At 46.6% G+C, this 18,211-nt stretch overlaps 1 protein-coding gene across 2 annotated transcripts; it reads right to left on the bottom strand.

The window, feature by feature from the left end:
• Positions 1 to 628: 628 nt before the first annotated feature.
• LOC116995832 (suppressor of cytokine signaling 1-like) lies at positions 629 to 15,171 on the bottom strand. 2 transcript variants are annotated; one of them, XM_033058858.1, is made up of 3 exons: positions 15,094 to 15,171; positions 5,323 to 5,441; positions 629 to 2,158 (listed from the first exon to the last, which is right to left on the bottom strand). In XM_033058858.1, the coding sequence occupies exon 3, from the start codon at positions 2,090 to 2,092 to the stop codon at positions 1,409 to 1,411; it is 684 nt and encodes a 227-aa protein (XP_032914749.1). In that variant the 5' UTR covers positions 2,093 to 2,158; positions 5,323 to 5,441; positions 15,094 to 15,171; the 3' UTR covers positions 629 to 1,408. The 2 variants fall into 2 exon arrangements, with proteins under 2 accessions (XP_032914749.1, XP_032914750.1); XM_033058859.1 differs by lacking the exon at positions 15,094 to 15,171 and adding an exon at positions 8,560 to 8,589.
• Positions 15,172 to 18,211: the final 3,040 nt, after the last annotated feature.

Genomic DNA, 18,211 nt, shown 5'->3' with positions numbered 1-18,211 from the left:
GAAAATCAGAGCAAAGCAGGCTGCCTGCCCAGCTACAGATGTTTAGCAGCATATAAAATGAATTGGCTCAAATTTTAGAGTACCTGAATTTCTTCTTTCATGTAGCTGTTCTCAATCAGTTATTTTCAACACACCATACTGACTATCCCTGAAATGAACCACAACCCTATTTAAGCCAACTCTGTTCCTCCCATTTGTACCCATACTCACCAGTTCAAGTTCACTGATGCACTGGTGCCATTCTAAAATCTTGAATTACTCAGTTTTTTTCAAACACTCAGTACAAATTTTAAGGTACTAAAAAAACTTTCTAAAAATGTAGGGCTGAGGTTAACAGAAGTATTCTCTGTTTAGAAAATTCTTCAATTAATTACACTACAAGATGAATTTAAGTTTAATGTTCTTAGCTAGGAACATTAATTTATGCTCTGCTTTTGTTTTTATGAGAAATTCACTTGTTCAGTTTCAATTTGATTGTCAAGCCAGGGCACTAAACTAACTGAGCTTCCAACATTACAAGGGAATGAAATTATTGCCATGTATTCACTGACTTTTAAAAATCAATATAAAAATTTTATTAAAATTTTAGAAGTTTTATATAAAAAATTTCTTGCCTTTTCAGAGGCAAAACCAAAACGTCTTCTGATGCTCGACAGATGGCAGCAGCACACTATCAGATGAGCTTAAGAAAGGGTGCAAGATCCCATCTCTTCACACCCTGCCAGGGCACGTACAACTCTCCAAGCCAGGGTTATCTCTGCAGGAATGCCATGCCCTTAAGTACAGCATAACCCATCTTCACTCCCAAAAATCCAACTGAATAAAGCAATGCATAAGCCAGTGAAGCTGCATGTATCATACATGGCTGCAATGGTTTCACTTGGTGCAAACACTGGCCACTGAAGTAACAGGCATCACATTTGTGCTGCAAGGAGTGAAATGTGCTCTTGCCTCACCACAGCTTCGTGGGCCAGCACAAGGGTCATGCCCGTCAATGTCCAAGCTGCACTGCTGTGGGACTGGACTCAGCTGCACTCCACAAGGGCAGATTTGAGGCAGAAATGCGCTCAAGAATTTTGGGGTAGAAGAGAACACAGGGCTGACCTGGGAGGACAGGCAACTCACCTTTTTCTGAAACTTTTAAGTTATAAATGGAGCAAAGAGCAGGACTTGCTGGCAGTGGAAATGTCTGCTCTTCAGGTATGGCTTTACCCCAGGCATGTCTGGGGAAAGTCGCACTCACTGTGTATATAGGAGGACACTTCTGTCACAGCCACTGTGTTCAAGCTCTGCTCCCTCTGTCCTCCCCCTTCCTCTCCCAGCAGCCAGTCCAGCCTCACTGGTGTGGCACATCCCACCAGCACAGTCATAAAAGAGTCATCTCCCTTCATCTCCCACATGCATGGCATCATCTCCCAGCCCAGGACAGAGAGGGCCTGGGGCCAACAGTCCCCTCTGACCCACCCCTTCTGTCCAGGGATGAGAACTCCTCTTCCCTCAGACACATCCCCAAGGAGCCTCCCAGCCCTGCTCTGTCCTCTGTCATGGCACCAGCAGGGAGGCTCCGGCAGCACAATTCTCGCAGTGTGGGCACTGCCCGGCGGCTCCGGCACAAGGGCTCAGAGAAGACCAGGGGAGTTCCCCCCATCTCATCAAAGTGCAAGGGGTTGTTCCGGGTCCCTGCCACCACCAGCTCCAGCAGCCGAACCACACAGTCTGAAAACCAGTTCTTGAGGCGGAAATAGCCCTCCTGGAAAGAGATTCGAAGGCTGACGGGCCCCGTGGGCATCCGCACGCTCAGGCTGAACAAGCAGTTCCCCTGCGAGCTGTCCCGCACCAAGTAGGTGCCTACAGGCTCCCGCTGGAGCTTGGCGTGAGCCTCCCCCACGGACAAGGGGCCCCAGTAGAAGTCACTGGCCTGGAGGATATTGAGGGATCGCTCCAGGACTTCCCATTCGCAGCTGCGAAACATCCGGAAACGATCGGGCAAGCCGGGTGGCGCGGGGCTGGGGAGAACACTCCGATGCTGCCTTTGCAGACGAGAAACAGTGGTGTGTGTGTTGTGTAGATCATCTGGCCTCCCTCTGATCATCTCTCAAAGAGCCCATGAATCCTGGGAAGATGCTGCCTTTACCATGCTTCCTCCTTTGCATCCAGCCTGTGGGACAGAAGGAGAGTGAGGCAAATCCAATACCTTCTTCAACCTGGGAAAGACACTTCCCAAGGGAGAAAGACCAGCAAGAGTATCAAAGAGGGTACCAAGGAGCTATTGCATGTCGTCAACCCCCAGCTGCAGGGACAAGCAAGGATATATATGTGCAGAAAGGGCTCCAGCTGGGTCCCCACCAGCACAAGGTGGCACTTTGTAGAGCTCTGCATCTCTGCATCCATTGGGTTTCTGTGATTCACAGCCAGAGGCTCCTGCATACCCTCCAGCAGGCTAGTTTGAACTCAGCAGGTCTCAGCATTTCAAGATTTCCTCTGCTGGATGTTTGAGACTCTTCAGAGTGGCCTTGAGATTGGAAATGACACCACAAATCAAAAAGGGAAGATTTCCTAAAGCAGGAAAGTATCATTTACTTTGTCATTCAGTGAAAGGTAGAAAGGTTTCTACACACAAACTCCAAGGTTTCCTCACACCTTTCTCCAACAAAAAGATTGACAACAGGACTTAGCAAAAGCAGAAGACAGGTATGAGCCTTTCTTACCAAATCCCAGGAACCACTTTCTTATCCCAAGAAATGCTTGTTTCACTATGTGAGGAGAAAGTAAAGGTCTCAGATTAAGACCCCTTTGAAAAATGTTACATCAACTTCAAGGCTGAGACTACCATGAATCACTTAACACTGGTACCAGAGACTGCTGATGCCCTTCCAAACTCTTAATTTCTGTTTCTTCCAGAAGGACAACATCCCCTGCCTGGAGACAGTGCTGCCCTCTCCCAGTCACCATCCTCTAATGTACTGTCATGACCCTGCTCATCTGCACTCTGTGTTATCATCAGGCTGTTTTCAGAAATGCAGATTTCTGAACCCAGTGTTACCATCAGCCATCCAAGTCACTTCAATTATATAAAAAAATACATATTCTAAATGTGTGTGTCTGTACAGGCACAAACAAAAAAACCACAGCCCTAAGCCAGAGGCTCATTCTGTGTGAGAAGCTGAGCTGTAACATACCACTTCCCCAGGCCTGACAAGTCAGTAGCTCGCCGCCAAATGCTGCCCTCACTCCCTTGACATACTCCATTAACCCAGTCACACTCACTCACAGCACAGCCACGCTTGGAGCAGAAGAGAGTGCTGCCAGAGCCTGCAGCAGAGGAAGAGACACACTTCATCTCCAGCAGTCCCCTCCTACCACAGACTCACCAGAGCACCGGGGCCAGGGGCTCCTATCAGGCAGCAGGAAACATGCAGGGACCTGTGCTGGGCTTGCTTTGCAGGGAAAGCTTCATGTTAAGTTTAGGTCCTTGCGAAGTTCCACTCTCTCAAACCCTTAGCTAGCTATTCAAAAGCTTCACATTCCTTTTGCCAGCTGGGGTGGCCTTGCACACTGTGCACCCCGGGAGAGGACAAACATCTTTCCTTCACATGGGCACAGTAGCTAGTGGGAGCAGCAGCCACATAGGGCAATGCCTTCCTACAGACATCTTTTCTAGTCTAACATCTCTCTCAATACTTAACAGTAGTACCAATAATGTAGCTGCCAGGCACGTTTCATATATGAAACCACAAGCATCCTTTCCAAGAGCAGCCTGGAAGCTGATCCAGCTTATAGCCCTGTGATTTGCAGTCCACAAGCTGCTAATGTCCCTGGTACTGTTCTGAATGCTGTTGATCCTGCCCTCTAGGTACTTTCATAGTAGGAGGGAAATTCCATGCTTAGAGAAAGGTGGGAGGGGTAGGAAGGAGTTAATCAAGTTGGGTTTTTTCTTTTCCATTTGAAAAAAAAAAAGGCAGCAGTTGAAAGCTGCTCAGACCATTCAGCAAGTCAGAATAAATCTTCGGTGAAAGTGATTTAGTGAGCAGGATGCAAACAAACACGGTCACCACTACAGCAACAAGGGCTATCTATCACCACCAAAAATTCAGCACAGAAGGCACCACAAGGAGTTGCAGCATCTCTGTCCCTCTCCTCCTTCTCTCTGCTGGGTGAGGAAGCTATAGGGCCCTCTGACATTAGCTCCTATAGAAAACAAAGATCATCCACCAGGTGCCTCCAGGACTGTGGCTATAGCTTCGAAAGGAGTGATAAAGAACCCTCCTAAACAGCAACTTCTCTTGGGTCCAATGGAAACTTTGCCAATTTCATGCACGAAAAGAGAACGAGGCAGCTGTCTTTAATTTCCAGGATTTTTTAAAAAATAACAATAAATATATAATTTGCTTAAGGGTACAGATGCTATTTGACAGGAAAAAAAATCCCCAAACTGGTTTGTCCCAGTTTTCAACCTTGAGTCATTCACCCGTCCTTTAAGAAAAATCCACTGCTACTAGAAATCTGACTGACTAAGAACTGAGACTGTCATAATTTCAAATTCAAAGTAAATGCAAAAATAGCACCTTGACGATTTGTTCACTTGGTTTGAAATCTACATATAGGTCAGAGTCTCAGATGGGGGGAATTTGTTTCACTTCAGTGACCCATTTCCAAGAGATAAGTGCCTGGCCTGCAGCACAGCGTTAGTTACAGTAATATTAGCCCTAGAAGTGCTTCCTGATACTACCTTTAAGGTTCACTTTTAATGGGTCAACAGGTCCTAGGCATACATGGCCTCCCACATCAAGGAGGATGTGCAGACCCAGGATTAGGAGTAAACCAAGCCAGGGGTGTAATAAAACACACATGCATAATTAGTTCTGCTGACTTGTCACACCACGATTTGCTTTCCCTCTTCTCCCCTCCAAAAAAACCCAAAAAACCCCAACGCCCAAACAAGTTACTACCTCCCTACTGCAAGTCAGAACAATGCTTGCAGCCAAAGCAACATATCCTAAAAAGCTGGTGTCCTGCTAATTAAAAGGCTGGATAAGTTTCCCCAGACTTTCTGATTTACTGCAAGTTCAAGAGCTTTCCAAAATAAGTGCTCTTGACACAGGGCATTCTGCTTTGCTCCTGACTCATGACCCAGGCAAGGCAGTACATTTTATATAAGGAGACAAGTCTAGTAAACCAGGGGACTGCACGCAGCGTGTGGTGTCAGCTAAGCCAACCCTGCACCCTGGGGCTTGACAAATCCGGCATGTTCAACATCAGCCTCAAGTATTCAGCTACGATGTATCCTCACACTTTTCTTCCAGGACACTTGAAAAAGCTTACCTCTTTGCCACCCATAGGGATGAGTTTCTGGATGTCAGGACTGGAAGTTGTCCAAGTTCAAAAGCTCTGATGCAGCACTTCCCAGTTTTTGCACAGCTTTACACAAGAGCAAATCCATCCTTTGAAAAGAAAGAGACGTCCATCAAGCAGGTGACTAAACCCATTAGTTTGCTGTAATGTGGATCAAAAATACAACAAATCTGGGGACAGGTTGTTTGTCTCTATCTCTTTGATCTGTGTTACTGTAGAAACATGTTTACAGCACTTCAGATAGCAACAGAGACAGAAGATTATTGCTGTTATTACTATTTTTGCTACTTACAAAGCCAGGAACTGATTAGGTCCAGGCAGCTCACAGGTGGCCCAAGGACAAATAGAAAGACCATAAAGTTGCCATCATCTTCCAGAAGCAGGAACTATAAAACCCAAATGTTAAGAGATGATGGCAACAGGAATAAACCTAAGGATTCAGAACAGCAAAGTCCCAGTTTGTGCTGAATACAAAATACAACATTTAGAGTACCTTATTTGACACCACATAGGTATCCATTCACCGGTAAGTTATACTAATTGTGACCCAATCCGTTCTGACCCACATCTTCTGCTCTGCTTCCCTGGCTCCCAAGACTTTCCTTTCTCACCTTGCAGATGGAAAAGTAAACCCAGCGACCTGGTGGAGCAGCAGACCACCATGTGTGCAATCACGTGTCTGTCAGTGGATCCATCAGCAAGCTGAAAAAACAATCCCAGCTTTCTGCGTGCCTTTCAGAGGCAGTCCCTGCACATCTTCACTTGTACCCACCTTACATCACTTCTCTGCATCCTCCCCAGTCCAAACTGGGCACACACCCCACATTGCAGCTAGCAAAACTGCAGATTGATCCCATTATTACACTTTCCCACTATCACTCTATCTGGCTTTGACATCTCCCTGATATCAATCCTGCAGTTCCCAGAGCAGTTAGATGGAGGTTGGGATAATTAGGAAAAGCTCTCCTTAAGGTACCCTGCAAGCCCTTGCAACAGCATCCTTATCCAGGCAGCAGAGCCTGAGCACACTTCTCTTGTTTGCACGTCTGCATCCCACAAAAATGCGCTGCCTACTGATTTGTGGCTAGGAAGGCTGTTTCAAAGGAAAGCTTGAGCAAAGGGCTGGAAGAAACCTCCTTGGTAAGAGCCAAGCATGCAGCACTGATTTTAATGGTAGGCCAGCCTGGCTCCCAGACCACCACTGCCTGCCACACCGGCACTGGTTTGAGCCACGGCAGCACTGTCATGGTGCAGGTCACACCAGTGCCCCTTGCCATGAGCACTCTGTCACAGCCAAGGTGACTAGGGCTGATCCAGAAAGGGATCATGGAGGGGGAAGGCAAAGGAGATGCACAGACAGACTGCCAAAGAGAACAGTTGTGGTTAGAGGAAGAATGTGGCCCAGTTCAGCCAGGAGGACCAATGTTAATCACAGTCAATTTCTCCAGCACAAAGCAGGCCTCAGAGACATTGCAGTTCCATCTATCTTTTATGCCATGGCAGTTTGATGTGAGACTGCCATTATGTCTGACACATGAGAGAATATGTGGGGAAAAAAAACAAACCACACCACACATATACACCCCAAACTGGCATTTCCCTATACAACCAGCATCCAAGGATGCAATATTTAATAAAATAAGATGAGGCAACACACACTCTGTGGCAGTTCCTACTTCACACAGTAGAGATACAGTGCAGGAAGAGCCTGCATGCAGGCTCTGGGAATCAGCAGCTGGACACCTTGCAAGAAGACTTATCTTATCAAATAACTCCCAGCATTCTGGGTCTGGAGAACACACTTCAAAACCCACAAATAACTTTGCATGGATTTGATACTTATGTTTGGTTCTTCTTAACATATTTTGCTATGACATGTGTTTTCTGAATTAATATGGCACTTTGCTAATAGTGGCTAAAAGGCTTTTACTTCAAGAAAACTAACAAGACAGTTATGTGTGCCAAATACTCTTAAAGGCAGGGAAGTCTGCAGGCACTTTGGTTTCTCCATGACACACATTAAGAAAAACCCAAGAAGGTGGCAGTTTAAAGGAAAAACTAATTATCTTTACTGGGCTAATTGAAGGAGCTGGAAGAAAGACATCCATTTTTAGGGTCCTCTCCTTAAACCTAGGAAATACTACACACTTTCAGAAATACTTTCAAATAAAAGAGCCTATTCTTCATCAAAACAGCCCAATGTGAAACCTAATCCTGCCATTTCAGAATAACAGAGAAGCCTCATCACTTCCCTGAACTCAGAGGCTGCTCCGCAGTAGTGACAAGGAACTACAGCTTATTCCACAGCAAGTAAAACTACTAAAACTACCTTCTGACTTCTGCCAATGACATCTTCTACTGGAGAATGAATTATTTCTGCCTTCTTCTGTAACTACTGGGGAAACAAGAGGAAGAAGAAAAAAAAAAAAAAAAAAAAAAAAAAAAAGAAAGAAAAAAAAGGAAATCAGGAGGAGTTACCACTAAGTTCCAAAGCTGCAGCAGAGCCTATCCTGCTATGGCTTAAGCAAAGAGAGCTGTTGCTTGCCTCTGGCCAACAGCATTTTTGGTAAGTGAGGGAAGCCCAGTCGCGTTGTTGCTCCTGACCTTTGCAGTTTCACAGCGAGCAGCCATTCCTGTGAATGTCCGTGTTGCACAGCTACACAAAACCTCAGTCCTGTGCTTGGGCAGGGAACACAGAGCCTGTGCTGCTGCCTTGCTGTCCCTCCCCACATACCAGCTTGGGAAGCAGCCCCTGGAAAGGTGGCTGGAGCTCTTCCCAGTTTGGGGGCAGAAACAAGGAGACGGGGAGAGAGCATAAGGAGGAAGAAAGAAGCCAAGATAACAGCAGTCCCTCATGCCCCCTGCTTGAAATGATCTGTTCCATCTCCCTGCTGAGAGAGAGGGGGATCAGTGGGAAGAGGGTAGTGATGCCCAGGGCTGATGGCTTCTCAGCATTACCAGCTCCCCCCACCCCCAGACCACCCGCACAGGTACATTTCCTCTGCCTTTCCCTACTAAACTGACTTTGTTCCGGAGCCCTGTTTGAGGAAATGAGTAAATCCTGAGACACAAAGGCCATCAGTGGTCCCTGTGACAACCATTGCTTTTTATCAAAACCATCACATTGAGCCAGAAAGGAATTCAAAGAAGCAGCTAACTCTGAGAAATGAGCAGTGCCTGCAGCCAAAACTGGTTCAGTATCCTTACCAGAACTGTGCTGCAAGAGGAGTCTCAGATGATTAACCAACACGAGCACAGGGGGACGAGTGAAATACCCTGCCTTGACTCTTCAGAAGGACCAGCTTCCAAAGATGTGAGGGGCCATTACGCAGCACCAGTTATTGTGCCTTCAGAGGAAAGGGCAAGGGTCAGAGAGCACAGACACACCACAACATTAAGTTTTATAGTGGGGGATTTCCAACACACAAAATAAAGAAACTAGTCCTGAGAGTCAAAAGTAAAATGAAATTTAAAAAAATAAAATTAAGTAATGAAAGGTTATTTAGGAAATCTTAAGTGACAGAGTGTGCAGACCTCCCACAAATGACAGCACAGAGATGTTGCCTGGCTAAGAGGACAGGCTTGGGGGACAACACAGGTCACACTGCAGGCAACAGCTTGCAAGGGCTTCTGCTGTGAATCAGAGACATCAAACACACACACTAGAAAACCACAGTCCCTATTCAAATCTGTCTACAACCTCAATAATCTTTCAGAAGATGAAAAAATAATCCTGGAGAAGCCAATATAAAGGAATATAAATTATTGATAGTAGGGAACAAATTTATATGTCAAACTGGGACAGTAGGTGGCCAAGATAAACGAAACAAAACCCAGAAAACATATGGCATTTTCAGTTTATCAAAAACAGAAAATCTCAGGGGGAATCATTTAGTTGAATGGGATTCCAGCTAGTGGGGACAGGGACACTGCAGAAAAGTTATACAAGCAAACAGGTATTTTTTTCTTGCACAGGATGTTGAGGAGATTTCCCAGTATTTAATGTTGATTAACCTGAAAGGAAAAAAGAGGGTGCTCTATCAGAAGAGACAGATGGGGGAAAGTGACATTAAAGCAGAAAGTCATCTGGGCATGGACTGTACCCAGAGATTTTGAATTGGAAATCAGCTGCACTAGCAATTGTCAGAGGGCTGCAAGTATTGGAAGGAACTTTTTTTGACATGTGCTGCTAAAGCAGGAGCAGCACAAAGCTACCTGGTGTGGGGGAAAGCCAACCCCTGGGCAGAGTTCCCCATTAGGCAGATGGCACCTGAAGAAGCAACAGAACACACTTTGTGCTTCCCCAAAGCAAGTCGAAAAGCAAGACACGGTACATGAGCTAAAGAGCCAGCAGCACACCAGGACCTGTACAGCAGATGGGCAGAAGACATGAAGCCACAGGGTGAATGGGAGGTGGAAAAGGGGCGGCTTGGAGGAAACCAAGGCATTTCATTTCAGCCCCTGCACATCAGGTCACCTTCTGCCACCCTCCCAGCCACTGCATCTTCCCCCTGGTTTGACTCAGCCCGCTCTGCAGAGCATCCCACCTCACTCCTCAACAGGCTAGTGGGTACAGGCAGCCCAAAGGCTCCCCCATCTCTTACACAAACAGCTCCCTCTCCCCTGACTGTCACATGCAGACCCAGGTCTCTTCCTAGAATTGTCTCTCCCGGTCTTCAAGCTGTCGTCACCCACAACACCTCAAACCCCTGAGGCCTGACCTTGCTTCCCCAGCAGGCAGCTCACAGCCTTATGTTACTTAAATCTAGGCAGCCAACTCAAAACATAGCGAGCCCTCTCCATTGCCCTCCCAGGGTAAACAATGACAAAATCACTTCACTCTCTGCAGGATAGAGAAGTCAGAGGTCATTCAAAATTGGTCAGCAGGAAAGCAGCAGGAGATCAGGCAAGACTCTGTCCTGACACAAATGCACACAGGCTTGTAGGAAGACCAGCTGGGTCTGTATTTTCAAGAGCAATAAATTAAGTGGCACAGCTGACCAATGAGCCGAGTAACAGTGCTGAGGGTTCATTAAGGAAAGCTCCAGCTCCGAATGCAAAAGCAGTCATTTAAAAACCAAGAAGGGAGCGGGAGTGGGAAGGTGCAAAATGGATGGGTGGGAACATAACAGTAATGTCACCACCACCTGAGAGAATCCAGTCAGTTCTAGTCACCTGAAATAAAAGCACACTGAGCTGAAACAGAGAGGATAAGCCTAAAGATGGGTAATAAGAAGCAACACATAACTGTATAGAGACTGGAGAAATTTCATGCTCAGTTTAGAGAGCAGATATATATACAAGAGGATGCCAGAGAAAGATACAGTACAATCAGTACATTCTTTTTGTATTCTTTCAGAAAACCAGATGAGAGGAAGTTCAAAGGTGACCAAGATTGAAAAGCAACTAATTTTAATACTCATAAAAGGAAAAACTCCAACCATGTAGACTGGGGAAAGTGAGAGAGCTGATCTGAAGAGTCTCATTTCTCTTCTCTCTGAAATGTCTTTGCTTTGTTTCTGTGCTGTACCCACCATGTCATGATTTAGCAAACCTTAGGCAGAGGAATCCAGCAACAAAGGGCTGGGTTTTTTAGCAACACCTTTTAAGACACCTCTTAACCATTTAAACCTGACATAACACTAAGGGGAGCCCAGCACAAAGCATAAATACCCTTTGTGCAAAACGGAAGTAGTAAACAAGGATATATGAAGTCAATATGAGGAATCAACTATGGACCTGCTGCAGAGTTAAAATAGCTCTGTCCATGTTTTCCTCATTATTTAATGACTAAAAAGAACAGCACCTCTTCTTTGGATGTACTGACTCGAATATCAGCGTGCACCCTACACAAACAGCAGATTTCAGTGTTTACTGCTAAAGCAGTAAATGTTTCTCCAGCTCTGACTTCCCTCCTTCCACACCACAAAATCTCACTAGAAAACAAGGAAGAACTAAAATATGGACAAAGAACAACACTGGTGGTCTGTTAAAAAGCATAAACAAACAATTCCTGCACAATGAAACTGCTCGTCACAACTAGTGTGCCAACTAAGGCAAACTTATGCTGAACCCCCTTAGCTTCAGCAAGGCTCCTTCAGCAGGATGTGCAGAAGCCCAGCTACACAGTTCAGACTGCAGATCTCTGGCATTTTCCAACTGCTAACAGCCAGACTCATTTTCTTAGCTTTAGCCCAAGTTTCCAAATAAACTTTGCTACTGAGGAAGCATGAAAGTAGATTCAAACTGCTTCTGAACTGCAGAATCACATACACACAAAAAACTCCCTTGTTGCAGAAGTCACAATCTGAAGTTGAAATTTCTCTTCAGCATTTGCAGGGAGTGAGGGGAAGGACAAAAACCCTCTGCAGCAAAGGCTACTGAATGTTGCCAGCTTAATTTTGCCAGCCACTGCTCCAGTATAAAGCTAAAGGAGCCCATCTGCAAACTTAATAGTGACACCGTTCAATTCTTCCCCTCAACTTTGCATGTGTTTGTGAACAAGCAGAAGCACACAAAGTGCAGGAGAAGCAGGAAGGGAGAAGGCAGAGAGAATGTGCATTATCAAAATACCTTGAGAGCAGTTCTTGGAAATGTGCAGCCTGCAAGCCTGTATCAGACACTCATTTCCTGTGAAGTGCACACAGGCCTTTTCATTTCTCCACTGAAGAGGATGAAAATAAGGGGCAGCTCTGAAGTCTCCAAAGACAACACAAACCAGCATTTAGCCATTCTACTAAAACTGAATTTACATTTTTACACTATTAAACACCTATTGAACAGATGCATTGATTTCCAGAAGTTCAAAAAGTAGGATTTTCTATACCTCTCACTTCTAAATCTTAATTTGAAACTTTGCACTTGGTGAGGGGCGAGGGGGAAGAAGAATTCTACTTGTCATTTTGACCACTCACTAACACAAAGACACCAAATCCAGCTACATCAAACAGCACTACACCATTTTTTTAAAAGACTGAGACTGATTTCAGCAAAATGGTGAGCTAATAAAAACCTTACTGAGGCAGAAGGATGCAGGATATGCACAAATGCAAACCAGAAGAGTAGGGTTTAATGAAGTAGACTGACAGGATAAAAGGGGTTAAGTTGCTATCATACCTGCCTTTTGCCTCTACTTACACATAATCAAGGATCTAATTAATGCAGCATTTAGTTGCATTATTTTAAATAAGTATGCCTCCTAATGACATAACACCTTTACTCTCAAAAAAGATACTGTCCCTGTACTTACTTACTCAGCTCTCGCACCATCCACATTTTAACTCACAGAGATGCACGTGCCTTCCTCTCCCATCTTGTGAGATTTTGGCAAGCCCCACTAGCTGAGGTCTGCAGTGGCCTGGAATAACAGCTCAGGAACACACCACCTCCCCACAGCTTTTATTAATCTAACCACAGTATCAACCCGACCCAAATGATGTCATATTTAAGTATTGGCACTATCTCTTTATTGCTGACCAAACCAAGGCTGGAGAAATCAAGGACAGAGAAGCCTGTGGGTGGCAAGGGGAGAGAGGGGTGGCAAGAAGCTCCAGGGAAAGACTAGGAGAAAAGAGCAAAACATTCCCAGTGGGGACAGAGAAAAAAAGAAACAAGGGAAAAAACACAGCTCTAAAGGCACATTTTCTCCTTTGTTTCTCAGCAATGCAACCGCAGTATTAGTGACAGCAATTAAGAATTTACACCACCCAACCCAGCTCTATCCTTGCGCAAACCGACCACCAACTTCACAGAAATCCCAGCTGGACTGAGGAGGGCAGGAGGCACTGGTTCCAAGTTTGAAGCTCTCATCTGGAAACTGAATTTGGCCCTCTCTGAGCAGGCACAGTGGGGACAGAGAAACATACATGGGAAGATCCAAAGAAGCTCAGCCTCTCCCCAGCACTCCTCTATGCCCGTTATTGGGGACCCTAGCACAGTTCACCTGTGCCTTCCAACACAATCTTACAGAAGATCCCTGTGTTGCCACTTAACCCCATTACATTTAAGTAAGTGACAAGCCAGGTTATTAAAGGACATAAAAAATACAGAACATTAACAAGGAGCACAGAAATAACCAAGGCCCAGATCCCAGTTTAACTCAGGAAAAGATGGGAACCTGTGTGGGAGTTTGGCATCCCAGTAATTCTGCGGGTTTGTGCCCAAGTGCCTTCCCCTCTGGAGGGAACACGAAGCCTTACTTCAATAACCATGTTTTAAATCACATACCCAGCAGAATCACTCATGAACACAGAAACAAAGCTAGGCTTCATCTACAGCGACTGGCCACATTTCATCCTAACTTGATTCAACCAAGAGCAACATTATGTGATAATACAGCCTCAGTCTCACAACCTTCTGTGCATGTGCATGATTTTAAAGCACATGACCACTGCCCTGCTGTGGCTGAATGGGCCATTTGACATTCACACAGCATCTGAATTGCAGTTGCAATTGCTCAAAGATATGCTTGCATACCTTCTCAAGGACACAGTCAACAGAGAATGAAACATCAGGAAACTAGTTATTTCTGATTCCACCCCATTTTACAGAGTTGAGTGTGGTCAACATGTGACTGGGTTTTTCATTTAAATTCTGAGAGCTGCAAGGACTAGAACCAGTAAATGGCACTGTCTGGACCACATAGTCCTAAATAGCAGCTTGCTAACAATACTCTTTACCCTCAAGTTTCCAGAACAATAGTCAAGCCACATCCCCCTTCTTCACCATGCAGGAGAAGAAAAAAAGTCAGGGACATTAACTTAACATTCTTGAGTTCCTCTCAGCTATCTCTGGGACTTATCCAGATCCTGTTTCCAAGCTTCTACTAAGCAAGAATTAATATACACTTAAACTGAATTTTTTAAAAAGTTAAAAAAACCGTAAGAGTAGCATGAGCTGAGGTTTTACGCGGTAACCATTCCAAAATTCTCAGTAACAGCGCGTGCGTTTGTGGGAAAAAGTGAGTAGTGGATCCTGCATGGCTGTGAGCACCATGACTCAGATTGCATAAAGAAGGAGGATTTAGCGATAACCTTTGCGATGAGGCTTTTCATGGGCGCACAGCACTGATCTTCTGAGAAACGGCAGGTGTGAGGCTGCGTTCTGACTGTGCCAGGTCTGGAGGATGGCGAGTTTCTCCGGCTTTCAAGGTAACCCCAAACGGGCATGTACACCCCCGATTCACAGTCACCTCGCTTCCCTGTAACGCCTTCACATCTGGCAGGCAGCTCCCTTTTCCTGCTAAGACTAAGTGCAACACTGAGCACCGCTTCTCCACTGCTTTACGTGAAAGGAAAGAAGTGGTGTGAAGACCAAGTTACCAGGACCTGTGCGTCTGCTTCCCTACAGACCCATCAAAGACATTACATAATTTGCAGGTTTCACTTTAAAAGAAGCATCTCCCTGCCCTAAAGCTGTGAAGAATACCTTGACACCAGGACAGTCCCTATGGACCTCCCAGGCTACTCCCAGCACCCCGCCACCACTCCAGGACAGCACATGGCTCCATTCAAGGCCGGCAGTGAGATGCCAGCATCCCAAATCTCCCCCGACTCCTCGGAAAAAGCTTCCCAAGCCCCCAGCCAACAACGGCCCCAACGCCCCCAGGAGCCAAATCAGCGGGGACTGCATCCCCTCTGAAAGCAAGGGGGGATCGCAGCAGACAGGCAGACGGACAGACAGACAGACACCTCGCACCCGCCCCCCAAAAAGGCCGTTTCCAGTTAGCGCAGCCCAACTTACTCTCGGCACCTCCGGGACCACAGGCGGGCGGCGCTGCCTCCGGTGCGAGCGAGCGCTCAGTGCCGGGGCGACAGCGGCGCTGCCCGGCCCGGCCCCCGCCGCTCTCCCGCCCGAAGCCAAACAGAGGCGGTCCCGCTCCCCGCTCCCCGCCGCGCTCCGCATCCCCTCCCCGGCCCCTCCGCTCACAAAGGGGCCGGTGCGCGGCTTACCGGGGGCGGCGCGGCTGCCCCGCCGGGCCCTCCTCGGCCGCGGGGCGGGCGGGCGCCGCGGCGGCGGCTTCGGCTCCGGGGAGCGGAGCGGCACAGTAGGGAGGGGTAGGAGGGGAGGAAACCCCCCAAATGTTTCTTTTCCGAGGAAGGAGCCACGGGGGAGGGGAAGGGGAGGGGTTTCTCCCTCCTCCACCACCCCGTCTTTCCACGGCGTGGCTCTTGCAAGCGGAAAAAAAAAACTAAAGAAGAAAAAAGTTTGGGTTTTTTTAAAAGAAAACTTGGATGGTTCGGGGGAAGGGGGGGGGAGCGAGAGAGGAAAAGAGGAAAAAAGGAAAGAAAAAAAAAAAAAAGATGCTGCGAAAGCCCCTCCGGCGCAGACTGGCAAAGGAACCCCACCGGGACGGTACCGCAGCATCCGCCAGCCCCGGGACCCGCCGGAGCCACGTGTCGCCCCGGGGAGGCGGCGGCCGGTCCCGGGTTCTGCCCCTCCTCCCAGCCTCCATCAGCTGCCCTGCGGCGCGGGGCTGGGGAACCGGGGCTCGCGAGCACCGGGAAAGAGGCAATGTCCAGCGCCGAGGGGATGGCGCTGAGGGCTCTTTACACCAGCGGAAAACAGAGAGGCTGTCCCGACCTTCCGTGCCTGAGTTCTCCCAGCTCCTCTCACTGCAGGAGCTCTCAGAAGGAAGCACAGCGTGTGGCACTTCAGGAGCTTGCCCCAAAACCACGCTGTTGCCTTGGTGGGTGAAATTAAAATACTGGAAATCATGTAAAAAATTACAAATGCAGAGAAATGTTATCCTATGAAATATAAATAGTGCACTGCATGGTGCATACTGTAAGCATATTGCTGCTCAGAGAGAATAGATGTAATAGAAGAAAAGATAAATTTTGGAATTCAGTACAAACCCCACAGCTTAAAGGCCTAGCCTGTAAGGAAGCTATGATTTGAGCATGTCATCAGAGCTTTCACTCACCTACATACTTTCTCTAGATGCTGCACACATTCCCTGGTGTGTGTATACCAGGTGAATTGCCCTGCTGAAAAAGCTCTACACAAACCCCAAATGCAGACGTGCTCCGGCTGCTCTGTACCAGCCTAGTGATGCAAAGCAGCTGTAATTCCAGCTTGAGCAGCAGACTAAAAGCTTTACAGCTGCTTGGCATTGCTAGGGAGCATAAACCAGTCAGAAACACACCACTGAATCTGATCCTCAGCCTTGCCAGAAGTTCCACTGAGTGTTGAGACATCAGTTCTTGTTTTTTCTTTCAACCAAACATGAAGATGTTGCTGACCACAGAAAAATTTCTGAACTTCCATAAGAATCTGGGCAAAGCACTTCATTCTTTTTCAGAGAGGCTTCAGTGGGAGGACCTGCCGCTGGAGCTCTAAATCACAGCAGGGATGAAGGGCTCATCTGTTCCATTTTTGGTTTTTAAGTAGGCTTGTCACACTTTTCTTTGTATTTTTGGATGGCAGCTTCAAAAATATCCTGTGGTTTGCTTTATGGTTGCCTAGTAGGGAGTCTGTTTCCCTCTGTAGATATTTATAACATTTATTGGTGATTTCGCAGACTCTTCCAGCCACCTTGCCTTAATGTTAAATGGCCTGGTCTAATTCTACCTTTTCTTCTTCTTCATCCTTGCCTGTGAAAAGTTAACATCCAGCCTCACTGCTCTGAGATTGTCTGTGGGTCTTGCTCATATTTCTCTCATCCACTTGAAACTGTGACCTGGCAGCAGTTACAGCTGAAGTGTATTGCAGCAATCATCTTCAGCCATAAAAGCCAGTGAGACATGTCACAATGGCACCATTGGCCACAGTTTTGCAAAGCTCAGATTTGACCAACAGGGTCCAAATTATGTGCAGGATCAAGGTACCTCAGAGGTGGCTTCATTATAGATGGAAAACACAAGGATGCTGAAATAGCTTGTGTCCTGTGGCATGAAGGAGAAGGCAACCAACCACATAATGGACAAGCACAGGCTTAGCTAGTGCTGCATTTCTTTCCTGTGAGCCTGAAACCAAGTCTGGATGTGTTTAACGTGAAAAACAAATCCTGTCTTTAGGTGAGTTTGCTTGAGGAAAAAAGAATACAAGCAAATTTCCTAGAACCAAGACACCTCCCATGCTCTCACTGGATTGAAGGTTTTTTTCCCCAACTGCTTTCAGTGCAAGGATACCCACCTGAAGAGCTTTGTGTAATGACAGTAAGAATACAGGCAGGCTAATTTGAACACCGCCCACTGCTGCATCTCTGGAGAAAGCTGGATCCATCCTAAAGACAATTTTTGAGATGCCCAGGATGCTGGTGACAGCGTGACAAGGAACAGCTCCCAAGAAAGCGCCAGGATTTGTTCTTAGGATTTATGAATTTTATCCTACCCCTCATTTTTTCCCCTGCCTGTGGATACCTATAACCTCACTATCCCCAATACTAAAACTTTAAACCACAATAAACATGAAAGCATTAATTGATAGAGCTGCTGACAGAATGAACCATTTCCAGAGAGTTTTGTCTGAAGTCCCCCTGCTGAGAGCAGTAGATCTTCCTTTGGATCATAGCTCTACTTTGTGGTGTTTCTCTGCAACCTCTAAGTCTTTGGTAAGTTCCAAGATGTTGATATCCAGCAGCCCAAGAGCCAGTAACACCCTAACAGCTTCACTCCTTCTCAGCATACAGATTTCTTTACAGCTTGCATAAAGTAGAAGGAGCCACAATCTGCCTATTTACTCCTGTCAGTTTGGGAGGTGTGGGAAAAACCAGTATTTTGTGGCAGGTCATTGCAAACTACTGAATAAAGGTGGTTTTCTGGGAAAGCAAAAGGCAAACATTGCCTCAGAGGAAGGGAGAGGATAATATGATGAGGGGAAAGAACCGGAGATAATGAAGCACTGAAAATCTGCAGAA

This window comes from Catharus ustulatus, chromosome 4 (genome assembly GCF_009819885.2).
Source record: "Catharus ustulatus isolate bCatUst1 chromosome 4, bCatUst1.pri.v2, whole genome shotgun sequence".
NCBI lineage: Eukaryota > Metazoa > Chordata > Aves > Passeriformes > Turdidae > Catharus > Catharus ustulatus.
Note: the sequence above shows the minus strand (reverse complement) of the source record. Positions and strands in the feature narration are given on the sequence as shown.